This window comes from Gorilla gorilla, chromosome 14 (assembly GCF_029281585.2).
Source record: "Gorilla gorilla gorilla isolate KB3781 chromosome 14, NHGRI_mGorGor1-v2.1_pri, whole genome shotgun sequence".
Classification (NCBI taxonomy): domain Eukaryota; kingdom Metazoa; phylum Chordata; class Mammalia; order Primates; family Hominidae; genus Gorilla; species Gorilla gorilla.
In genome coordinates, this window is record NC_073238.2 from 24,637,446 (window position 1) to 24,650,744 (window position 13,299).

The 13,299-nt window shown below is 31.0% G+C and overlaps 1 protein-coding gene across 42 annotated transcripts in view; it reads left to right on the plus strand.

The window, feature by feature from the left end:
* LOC129526398 (histone-lysine N-methyltransferase 2C-like) overlaps positions 1-13,299 on the plus strand; it is a 73,644-nt gene that overhangs the window by 57,115 nt on the left and 3,230 nt on the right. For 27 of the 42 annotated variants that reach the window (XR_010130453.1, XR_010130450.1, XR_010130451.1 and 24 more), the window contains one exon: positions 3,625-4,343. The exons of the other annotated variants lie outside the window; for them this stretch is intronic. Coding sequence is in view for 18 of the 27 variants with exons in the window: in XM_063697105.1 (XP_063553175.1) it covers positions 3,625-4,343 (719 nt within the window). In the remaining 9 variants the exon portion in view is untranslated. The remainder of the gene's footprint in view (positions 1-3,624; positions 4,344-13,299) is intronic. 42 annotated transcript variants of the gene reach the window in all.

The following is a 13,299-nucleotide window of genomic DNA, read 5'->3' on the forward strand; positions in this document are numbered from 1 at the left end:
GTGACAGAGATAGACTCTGTCTCACAAAACAGCAACAACAACAACAGCAACAACAACAACAAACTTACTGCCTGATGATGCCATTTTAACATGCTTTCTTTTGGTTGCAAATGATGCATTTCCAGCTCTAGCACTCCCACCACATTTACCAGTTAGCCCTCTGCTTTCTTTTGTAAGCAAGAACACTTCTTTCACATGTTAAACTTGCTTACTATTAATATTGGCTTATGAACTCCTATTATCTTCAATCATTTACAACTCATTACCTAATTATTTTTTGGCTCAAATAGTCCCATACTTGCTGTCAGTTGCTCCTTTAAGCTGGCACTGGTGTTCTGCCCTGACTGCTTATTTGAACACTTCATACTTTTTGGTGTAACAAGATGTTACAAGCTCATCTTATACCTCCCGTGCCCCAGTCCTGGAATAAGTCCATTGTTAAATAAGTAACCCAGATTCCTTTAGTGGGGAATGGGTGCTGGGTGTGCTCATTGCTACTGGAGGGTGTTTGCTTCTTCACCCTTTCAGCAGGTGGTGTCAGGAAATACATGCATGTGTATACACTTACAGAAGTTTGTCCAACCCATGGCCGGCAGGCTACATGTGGTCCAGGATGGCTTTGAATGTGGCCCAACAGAAATTCATAACATTTCTTAAAACATTATGAGGTGTTTCTTTTTTGGGGGGGTGTGGGTGTGGGTGTGGGTGTGTGTGTGTGTGTAGCTCATCAGCTATCATTAGTATTAGTGTATCTTGTGTGTGGCCCAAGACGATTCTTCTTTCAATGTGGTCCAGGAAAGCCAAAAGATTGAACACCCCTACATGTTATGTATATACACATAAATATTCATATACATATACATAACTTAGAAATAATGAATTTATACCAGCACCTCCAGTTCTTATCCTTCTCCATTGAGTTCTTTGCCTTTTCATTCTTGCATGTCTGTTCTTCTACAATAAAAATTCTAGGTTGTAGAACAGCACATTTATTCTGTTGCTCAATCTAAAAAGCAAGTCTGCTTCAGTTTGCTCTCAGTAATAGATTTTGTTCCCCTTTCTTTTCTTAGTGATTTAATTTTTTAAATATAGAAGGTATGAGTATACTTTCAAAACTCAAAACTATATGAAGTTTTACTCAGAATTGTCACAGTCTCTTGTTTATTACTTATACCGCATTTTCCCCAGCCTCTTGGAAGTAACTAACTTCATTGTTTTCTGTTTTAAACCTCCTGTTATTTTTCATCTAAGAATAAGAGGATATATTGCTCTTTCAGTGAAGGTAGCATGTTGTATATGTTCTTTTGCATGTTGCTTTTTTCGTGTAATAAAATCTGGAAATCACTTCCAGGCAAGTTAGGCAAGTTCAAGAGATCTCATTCTCCTTTTAAACAGCTGCATAGCACTCCATTGTGTATCTGTGCTATGGGTTACTCAACCAGTGGCCTGTGCTTTGGTATTTCAGTAGTTTATGATATTTTGCATTATAAATGATTTTACACTCCCTGGCTTTGTGCATGTGTGTTTTTGAATTCTCAGGGACAAATCTGTAGGGTAAATTCCTAGGATTATTGCCTCAGGAGTGTACACATATGTAGGTTTGTGAGATACTGTCAAATTCCCTTTTTTGGGGCTTATGGTACTTTGCATTGCCACCAGAGATGTGTGAGAGAACTTTTCCTACGTCTTTGCTAACAGGATGACTTGTTCAGCTTTTGAATGTTTGTCTGTCTTCTGGATGAAAAGTAGTGTATCAATGTAGTTCTAATTTTTGTTTATCCTAAGAGTGAAGTTGATCGTTTTTTCATGTGTTTAAGGGTCAGTTTTTATTTCTTCTCATGAATTGTCTATTCATGTGTTTTGCCTGTTATTGAAGATTTTGGCATTTTTCCCTAAATTTAAGAGTTCTTTATAAGTGAGGGATGTAAGCCTTTATATGTGTTACATGATGCAGATACTTTCTGCTAGCTTATTTGTTCTTGTTTTTTTTTTTTTTTTTTTTTTTGCTTATTTGTGTGAGACAGTGTCTCACCCTGTCACCCCGGCCATAGTACAGTGGTATGGTCATAGTTCACTGTAGCCTTGACCTGGGCTCAAGCAATCTTCCTGCCTCAGCCTCCTGAGTTAGCTAGGAGTTATGTGTACCATGAAGCCCAGCTAATTTTTTACTTTTGTAGAGACAGGGTCTCACCATGTTATCCAGGCTGTATTATGTGTCTTTTGACTTTGTTTTTATTATTTTTTTTGCCATGAAAAAGTTTCTTTTTTATGGAGTTAGATTTATTAATCTTCTTTTGCTTCTGGATTTTTGAGTCATATTCAGAAAGCCTTTCCCTACACTGAGGGTATAGAGGACACAGATAGTCTTCTCATTGCTGGTAAGCAGTATGTTCATATTGTCTGATTTGTTTGAGTTATAAGATAATGTCTTTATCCCAAAGACATTTTTGCAATTGCTGTATGTATATACATTACAGTAACTAAATCTTTTAGTTAAGAGATTCTGGAAAAGAATTGACAATGGATCTAAAGTAGGTTAGTTTCTCTTGAAAGTTTTTTTTTTTTTTGGAAGGGGGAGGTCATGATTAAAAATATTTTGTACCATCAGATCTGTTATTTGGTAGTTTTCTTTTATCCTTACCTGTAGTCTTTCAATAAAGTGGGAAAGAAGATGAGATTTCAGTTTGGTATCAGAACATGTATAGGCCTGGGCAATATAGTGAGACCCTGTCTCTACAAAAATAAAAAAAAATCTGGGCATGGTGACACATGCCTGCAGTCCCAGCAGTTTGGGAGGCTGAGGTGGGAGGACCACTTGAGCCCAGGAGGTTGAGGCTGCAGTGAGCCATGTTTGTGCTACTGCACTCCAGCTTGGGTCACAGAGTGAGATTGAGATCCTGTTTCAAAAAAAAAAAGAACATAGATAAATAGATAAATTTTAGTCACTGATTGGTAAATGAGGCTAGCAGTGTCTTTTTACTATAACTTAAAAATTACCTTGATGAGATTGAGTTAAAGGTTTAACATACTGGTATCCTGATTTAAAATTTACCAGTGACTATGTTTCTGATATCTAAGTTTATAGATTTCCTGAGATTAGTCTTTTAATTTATAGACAATGATGAGGAGCAAGGATTATATCCAAAGAATATTTTGGCTAGGTTGGCAGGTATGGTTAAGCAAAATAAATATTGGTGGTTAGCAAATCTTTTCTGTCTGTGCTTTTGAGTCTATAGTAACTTTGTTACATCTGGGTATCTACTATTAGAAAATGCCTACACATTCTAGATCAGTCTTTACTTTTTAACTTAGGTACCTCACATAACATGATTGATCCTCATTTTCTTAACTAAAAAATGAGTATGAGAACTTTTCCTGTGTAATTTTCAATCCATTTGGAAGTACTTAAGTTGTAAAACATGTTTTCATTAGGTTTTCTGGTGTGTGGCTAATTCTAATCCATAAATCCTTGTATACTTTGGCTTTCGTTCACTTAATAATTGTCTGCTTTGATGAATACCTTCTGATTTAAGTTCTAGTGTAGCCAAATGGTTTATATATCTATAGTTAGAAAATTTAAAATTTGTTTGTACATTACCATAACAAATGTTCTGAATTTTGTAGTATCATCCCAACATACAGTGAATACCGAATTGGAAAAACAGATTTCTAATGAGGTTGATAGTGAAGAAATGAAAATGTCTTCTGAAGTGAAGCATATTTGTGGTGAAGATCAAATTGAAGATAAAATGGAAGTGACAGAAAACATTGAAGTCGTTACACACCAGATCACTGTGAAGCAAGAGCAACTGCAGTTGTTAGAGGAACCTAAAACAGTGGTATCCAAAGAAGAATCAAGGCCTCCAAAATTAGTCATTGAATCTGTCACTCTTCCACTAGAAACCTTAGTGTCCCCACATGAGGAAAGCACTTCATTATGTCCTGAGGAACAGTTGGTTATAGAAAGGCTACAAGGAGAAAAGGAACAGAAAGAAAATTCTGAACTTTCTACTGGATTGATGGACTCTGAAATGACTCCTAAAATTGAGGGTTGTTTGAAAGATGTTTCATACCAAGGAGGCAAATCTATAAAGTTATCATCTGAGACAGAGTCATCATTTTCATCATCAGCAGACATAAGCAAGGCAGATGTGTCTTCCTCCCCAACACCTTCTTCAGACTTGCCTTCACATGACATGCTGCATAATTACACTTCAGCTCTTAGTTCCTCTGCTGGAAACATCATGCCAACAACTTACATCTCAGTCACTCCAAAAATTGGCATGGGTAAACCAGCTATTACTAAGAGAAAATTTTCTCCTGGTAGACCTCGGTCCAAACAGGTAGGGTGATTTTAATGATGTTGACAGAAAAGACATTGGAACAATTCTATAAAATCAGAAGGTATATGTGTAGTTTTGGTGTGGATGGCAACTTTTTCTGTCTTCAGATAGAACTTCAGTGTAATGTTGATTATGTGTTTCAGCCATTATTTTTTAAAAGCTGTTAATGAAGAATGCCATTTATTAAATTTGAAGGGATCTTATTTGGAATTTCAACTCAGTTGGGCCATAAAGATTCAACCTATTGATAATAGTTTCTAATAGAAGGAACTTTAAAAATTCTTTTAGTTCTGTGCCGCAGTAAATATAGAGCCTAAAATACATATAGTTTTGGGTATACATAACTAACATCTATTATTTCCTTCTAATACATTTATTTATTGATATTATTCATTGTATATATTTTTAACTGGATAAACATCAACATTTATGACAGGAATTTTCCATGCTGGGGAATTTCTCATTTTGGTGTTTTTATTAATTGCTAACTCTTGTGGGATTTCTTTTTTCAAGTAGGACTTATTTCAATAGTTTCATGGAAAAAATCTTAGAATTGTACTATTGATTTTCAGTAAGTAAAGATAAATCTTCCTGTGTGTGCTTTACATCATGTACATTCTACCCTTTAAGAATGAGTTCCATTTCTTTTTAAGTGAGATTTAAATAAAACTGCATGGCAAAATGAGGATACTATAGGTATGAATTATTTATTGTTTTACAAATTTGCTACTTTCTGAAGTGTTTTTTAAAATTGCAAGATAAATAGTGGAGAAGTGTTAATTCACAATAGTAATTTGGAGTTTTAAGTTTCATGATTGAAATTGCTTCAAGTTAAGTTTTAAGTTTCATGATTTAAATGGATTAAAGTTTGGCTTTTTATAGGAATAATATCTTGATTTTAATCGTATAATTTTTAAACTGTAAGGCCAGGCTTTTAAGAAAATCATTTTTTAATGTGAAAATTAGTCTCCTCTATATCAAACCCAGATATATTTTATTCTCTAAAGACAAGGTACACGAAAGGGAAAGTAGTTGTCAGATGGGATTTAGCTGTTTCTGCATGGCAAAGACGTGTGCAGTAAAACTAGGCCACTCTTTATATATGCCTTTTTCTAAGTATTTTCCTTGACAGTTATTTCTGCTCTACCATGAAAAGTTTTTCTTCTCAAACCAGTTGTTCTCCTTTCCAGTAAGTTTTTGTTTTGTTTTGAACAGTTATATAATAATTATGTCGTTCTGACTCTGAAAAGACTTTAGCAATGGAAATTTGAATCTCAAATTTACTTTTGGTTGATATATTTACATTCTTTAAAGATACTGCTTCATATGTATTCCTGTTAAATTTTATGTATCTCTCCTTCCTTGAAGACTTTTGTTTCAATTGAGAAACCAGGTTCATTACATTAGGACTCTGTTTCTGTAGATTTTATATTCTGAAATATTGGGGAGCGGGGTGTATTTCCAGGCTTATTCCATCTTATATGAGCCATGTCCTAGTATTTTGCTGAGCTGTCTTTGAATTCCCAAATCCGATGATAATCTTTCTATTTTTCTTCCCCTCTTGTTACTACTTCATCATTTGCTGCTAATCTTGTAAGCATTTTGTAGGCTGTGTTTTCCCTCCCTCCAGCTTTTTAGTTTTCCAATCTTGGTTTTGGTTATCTAGCAAACAGCCTTCACTTGATGATGAACCTGCTAGTATAGTGCTGTTATTAGGGAGAGTATGAATTGAATAGTACAAGATAGATCTTCCATTGGTGAGGCACTGGGACCATAACTTGCAGGAAATATTCTACAGTTAGCAGGAATGTGTACATACATGTATTAGAAATACTGAAGTTCAGTATTCTGTTACATGAATTTCTTTGATATTAGGCATTTCTGTATTATACTTCTTTTTTTATTTACTGTTGCTTCTACATATTCTTCACATTGGGGACTGGCTGTAAAATAAGCTGCATTTTCCTGGCTGTGATTGTGATGTAAGCAAGATTCTTTGGTTTCCAGCTATTTTTTGTTAACGTCACTGGCATTTTCATATTTTGTTGAACATTACCAATTCTTTGGTCTTTACCAGTACAATAAATACTAACCAAAGAAATGTAGATTTACCTTAAGTTCTGTTTCATCTTGGGCAAATTATTAAGTTGATTTTAATGATTTTCTATAATAGTATTATATGAGCTTTTGTAGGAATTCATTTCAAAATTAAACGAACATTTTAATAGGAAACATCTGAAAGATCTAGTTTGTGATAGTTAGTGATTGGATTATCAGATGTTATCTGGAGGTACAAGCTAGCCAACCAGTAGAACGGTGAGCCAGTGCTGTCTAATGGAAATGTGATGAAGACCATATGTGTAATTTTAAATTTTCCAGTGGTTACACTTAAAAAAAAACAGGTGAAATAAATTTTAATCTATTTTATTTAACCTGGTATATTCAAAACAATATTTCAGGATTTAGTATAAAAATGAACAAGATGCTTTATACTTAAAACATCAGTTCTGGCTAGCTGCATTAGAAGTGCTCAGTGGTCACATATGATGGTGGCTGCCTTATTGCACGATGCAAGACAAAACATTTTGAGAAATACAAAAAGAGCAGTTCCAGAATTATTGGTGAAATTAAAATACCAAAAGAATTCAAGATTGACAAACTAAGACTGTGGCTGTGCTTTCACAATTTTTAAGGACTGAAGTAGAAATATTCTTTTTCTGTTGTTCATGGAACACATTTTAATGCAGATAATTGCTAAACCATTTGTTGCAGCAACAAATCATTCACGTCTTCAAGTATATTCAGTTTTAAATATATAATCCAAATAACCCAATATTGGAGATTTTCTGAAGGTGAGATGTTAGGACACAGAAAATGGAATTTATATCTCAGGTATTGGACATCCATTATCAAATATCTAATCGCATAGAATTATTTTTCTTTAAGGAGGTTAGTAATTAAAAGTTTAGTTTTCTGTATTTTTCCTTTCATATGGAATATTTCAGGTGCTATTTAGTGAGAAAAATGATGCTTATTTTCTTTATGACGTGTTTCAAATATATCTCAAATGTATGATTTAGAACCTAACTGACTACAGGAATAGTAACACATTTTTCTGATGGCTGTGAATAGAATAAGATTCCTTTTGATTTTTGTTTTTTTGCCTACTGTAGATGCAGGAATTCACAAAGATGAGAAAAAATTAGACATGATAAGGTAGGAGAAGTAACAGACAGCAAATTGGATATTGTTTCATACAAATTGTCCTAATGACCTAGTTCCATTTTCTCATATTTTATTGAAGTTATATATTCATAAATAATTTAGTATTTCATTTTTCAGCATTTAAAAATATTTTTTATTTTTTTATAGGGATGGGGGTCTTGCTGTGTAGACCAGGCTGGTTACAAAGTCCTGGCCTCAAGCGATCCTCCCATCTCGGGTCTCCCAGAGTGCTGAGATATATCATATATTAAAAATATATATATCATATGTTATATATAATATATATCATATATTGTATAATATATAGCATATATTATATAATATATAGCGAATATTATATAATATATATCATGACATATTATATACCATATATCATATAATATACATCATACATTATATTACATATACATTATATAATATATTTCATATATTTATTATATATGGCATATATTACCTGTAATATATTATTTACATATCATAATATATAATTTATATATTATATAATGTATTATATATTTTATTTAACATATATTATATATATTATATATATTATATATTATATATTTAATATATAATATATAATATATATATTATATACATGCCATAAAATATAATATATACTATAGTTCATTATATAATATAAATAATATATATTATATGTAATATAGATTATGTCATATATTTATATTATATATTATATGTAATATATATGATAAATATAATATATATTATATATTATGAGTAATATATATAATAAATATATATTATATATAATATAACAATATATATAATAAATATAATATATATTATATATAACATAATATAAATAATAAATATAATATATATTATATATAATATAACATAATATATAATATATATTACATATATTATGACATTATATAATATATATTATACATTATATATTACACATATATATTATATATTATATATATATAATTGTTTTTAGACAGAGTCTTGTTCTGTTGCACAGGCTGGGGTGCAATGGCTCCATCTAGGCTCACTGCACCCTCTGCTTCACGGGTTCAAGCGATTGTCCTGCCTCAGCGTCCCAGGTAGCTGGGACTACACCAAACTGGGACTACACCAGCTGCCACCATGCCTGGCTAATTTTTTCAGTTTTAGTAGAGACGGGATATCACTGTATTGGCCAAGATGGTCTTGATCTCCTCACCTTGTGATCCTCTTGCCTTGGCCTTCCGAAGTGTTGGGATTAGAGGCCTGAGCCAAGATGCATATTTTTTAAATGAAAAATTTCAAAGGGACTCACCTTGGTACAGTAATCAAATATATAAATTGAGGAATAAAACATAACCATGAAACATATTGATAACTGCATATGGAAAATACAGAGGATAATGTTTTAAATAACATATTTGGAAAGCACTAACTAGTAATTTGAAGAGTTTGCATTTGACAGGCCAGTATGAACATACCTTGAATGCAGCAACACAGTTTCCCCAGAAGAAAAATCAAAATCAGGGAAAATGAAACCACAAAGGTTCAATCTGCTCTGACCTTCGAAAAACTCAGCACAGACAGTGGCACTTAGGACAAAGGGCAGGAGATCCCTAATACCATCATCATGGCGAGAGGGCATAAACATTCCAGGGTGAAGGCACAATCCACATTGTGAGGTCCAACTACTGCCAGGCAGAAAGGAGTGCTTTTACATGTACAGGAAGGTCATTGAAGGCTCACTGTTTTGTTTCAAAAACTGAATCCCAAGCCCACACATTACTATGCTGCACTTCTTAAAATAAGTTATGAGATGGAAACAGGTCACCCGAAATATATACATATATATATATGTTTGTATATATATACATAATTATATATAATGTAATATATATAACATAATATGTATAAAATATATATAATTTCCTTTTACATCCTGCATCCTTATTTTATATATATGTATAATATAAAATATCATGATATATTATTATATAAAATATACATATAATATGTAATTATATATAACAATATGTAATTATATATATAATTATATATACTATAAGAATATATAATATATATAAAACAATATATAATATATAATATCGAATATTTAAGATACTATATAATATAAAATATATGTATATCATATATAATATAAAATATTTAATATATAATATATAATGTATTATATATAACATAATATGTAATATACATAATATATATTGGATATTATAAATTACATATTATATCTTAGATATTATATATTATATAACATATACTATATCATAATATATATTAAAATATATGTGTCATATTACATTAAATATTATATAATATATCACATTACGTATAGTAATATAATAATATACTGATATATTGTATATAATATATGACATAATATATATAATATATTAAGATATTTATAATATATAATATAATCATATATAATAGATTATTTAATTTTATATAATATATAACGTATATAATATATATCATATCATATACAATATATATCATATATTATATATTATATATAATCCATCATTTATTATGTATATCATACATTATATATAATATATATCATATATTTTATGTATCATACATTATTTGCTGTGTCATCTATTATCAACAATATATAGCATATGTAATATATAATATACATTATATAATAGCATAAATTATATAATACATATCATATATAATATATAGCATATATTATATAATATATATCATATATCATTACATACCGTATATCATATAACATACATCATACATTATATATATCATATATTATATATGTCATATATTATATTTATGATATATATTATCTACAACATGTTATTTACATATATATAATTTATATATTATATAATATATATTTTATTTAACATATATATAATTTAAATATTATATGTTTTATATATTATGTATTTAATATATAATATATAATATATAATAATACATATTATATAGACGTCATAAAATATAAGTATTATAGTTCATTATATAATATACATATTATATATTATATTATATATAATACATGTATTATATATAATATATAAATAATATATATGAAATACATCGTGTCATATTATATATTACATATGTAATATATATAATATAATATATAATATATATGGCAATGTATATTATATATATTTTGTATATTATGACATTATATATCATATATATTACATATATAATATATAATATATAATCCACATATAATATATAATCCATATATAATATATATTATATATATAAAATTGTTTTTAGAAAGAGTCTTGTTCTGTTGCACAGGCTGGGGTGCAATGGTGCCATCTTGGCTCACTGCAAACTCTGCCTGACGGATTCAAGCGATTTTCCTGCCACAGCCTCCCAGATAGCTGAGACTAAACCACACTGGGACTACACCAGCTGCCGCCATTCCTGGCTAATTTTTTTTATTTTTCTTAGAGACAGAGTTTCATTGTATTGGCCAGTATAGTCTTTATCTCCTCACCTTGTGATCCTCTTGCCTTGGCCTCCCAAAGTGGTGGGATTAGAGGCCTGAGTCAAGATACATATTTTTTAAATGAAGAAAAATTTCAACGGTACTCTGCTGGGTACAATAATCAAATATACAAATTGAGGAATAAAACATAACCATGAAACATATTGATAACTGCATATGGAAAATACAGAGGATAATTTTTAAATAACATATTTGGAAAGCACTAACTAGTAATTTGAAGAGTTTGTATTTGAGAGGCCAGTATGAACATACCTTGAATGCAGCAACACAGGTTTCCCATCAGAAAAATCAAAATCAGGGAAAATGAAACCACAAAGGTTCAATCTGCTCTGACCTTCCAAAAACTCAGCTCAGACAGTGGCACTTAGGACCAAGGGCAGGAGATCCCTAACCCCATCACCATGGCGATAGGGCATAAACATTCCAGGGTGAAGGTACAATCCACATTGTGAGGTCCAACTGCTGCCAGGCAGACAGCAGGGCTTTTACATGTACAGGAAGGTCATGGAAGGCTCAGTGTTTTGTTTCAAAAACTGAATCCCAAGCCCACATATTACTATGCTGTGCTTCTTGAAATAAGTTATGAGATGGGAAATAGGGCAACCCCAAATATACATATATAAATATATATATGTGTGTATGTGTAAATATATATAATTATATATCACGTAATATATATAACATATATAATATGTATAATATATATAACTTCCCTTTACATCCTGCAAACTTATATTACATATAATATATTATGAATAATATAATATATAATTATTACATAATGATTCTCTATACCATAATACACATAATAATATACAATTATATACTATGTAATATATAATTACTTATATAATTACATAATTATATAATTATGCATAGTATATATTATATAATATATATAACGTATAATATAAAATATATAACATGTTATATAATGTATAATCTCTAAAATCTAATACATTATATGATACATAACATCTAACATATAATACATTATATAATATATAATCCATTATATACAGTACATTGGGAACCCCCTTCATTCTCCCTCCCAGTTACTGCACCATCCCTCCTGCCACAGGTAAATACTGCCCTGACCTTCATGGTAACTACTTGCTTTGCTTCCATTAGATATTCTATTTTTGTTTCAGCTGTGCTTTTGAACTTTATAGAAATGGATTCATACAGGGTGTATTCCTTCACATTGAGCTGGCTGTGTGCAGCATTGTGTGCAGTTCTTTCATATTGTAGCCGGGAACAGTGACTCATCTTCATTGCTCTTTAGCATTCCATTGTTTAATTGAATCCCATTTTTCTTTTCCACTGTTGATTGTGTTTAGATTTTTTTCACTTTGGGGTTACTATGAAGGATGCTATAAAGAGCATTCTTGTACATGGCTCTTGTAGCACAGTGAACACATTTCTGTTGGGTGTAGAGATGTATGTATATATGTGTGTGTGTGTGTATATATATATATATAAAAACCCCAAGGGGTAAAATTGTTGGATGTACATACCTTTGACTTCAGTAAATCATGCCAAACTGCTTTCCAAAGTGGTTGTTAATCTTTTTTTCCTTTTGTTTTTCAGTGGATCCTTATAGTTTGGGATTCTTCCATAATGGTACATATAGATGTGTCTCATTTTTTTAAACAATTGCATAGTTTTCACAGCCTGGACATAACATGATTTATTTAACCTGTCTTCTGTTGTTGGACTTCGTTATATTTATACTCAAACAGTGCCACAATGAATAACCTTCTTCATAAGTTAATTAAATATTCAATGAAAAATACAGGGTTTTTTTGGGTTTATAAAAGTAATACTTGCTCACTGAGGAAAAAAAATCTGTAAATTACAGAAAAACACAAAGGAAATATATCCTATGATCCAACCAGAAAGAAAACTACTTTTCCTATGTTGTGCGTAGCTCTCTAGTTTTTTCTTTCTTTATATCAATTGTTTTTTTTTTTTTTTTTTGGAGACAGGGTCTCACTGTGTCACCCAGGCCGGAGTGCAGTGGCATGATCACAGCTCACTGCAGCCTCGACTTCCCAGGCTTAAGTGATCCTCCTACTTCACTCAGCCTCCCGAGTAGTTGGGACCACAGGCATGTGCCACCGCATCTGGCTATTTTTAGTATTTTTTGTAGAGATGGGGTTTCGCCATGCTGCTCAGGCAGGTCTCAAACTCCTGGCCTCAAGCCATCTGCTTGTGTTGGCCTCCCAAAGTGCTGTA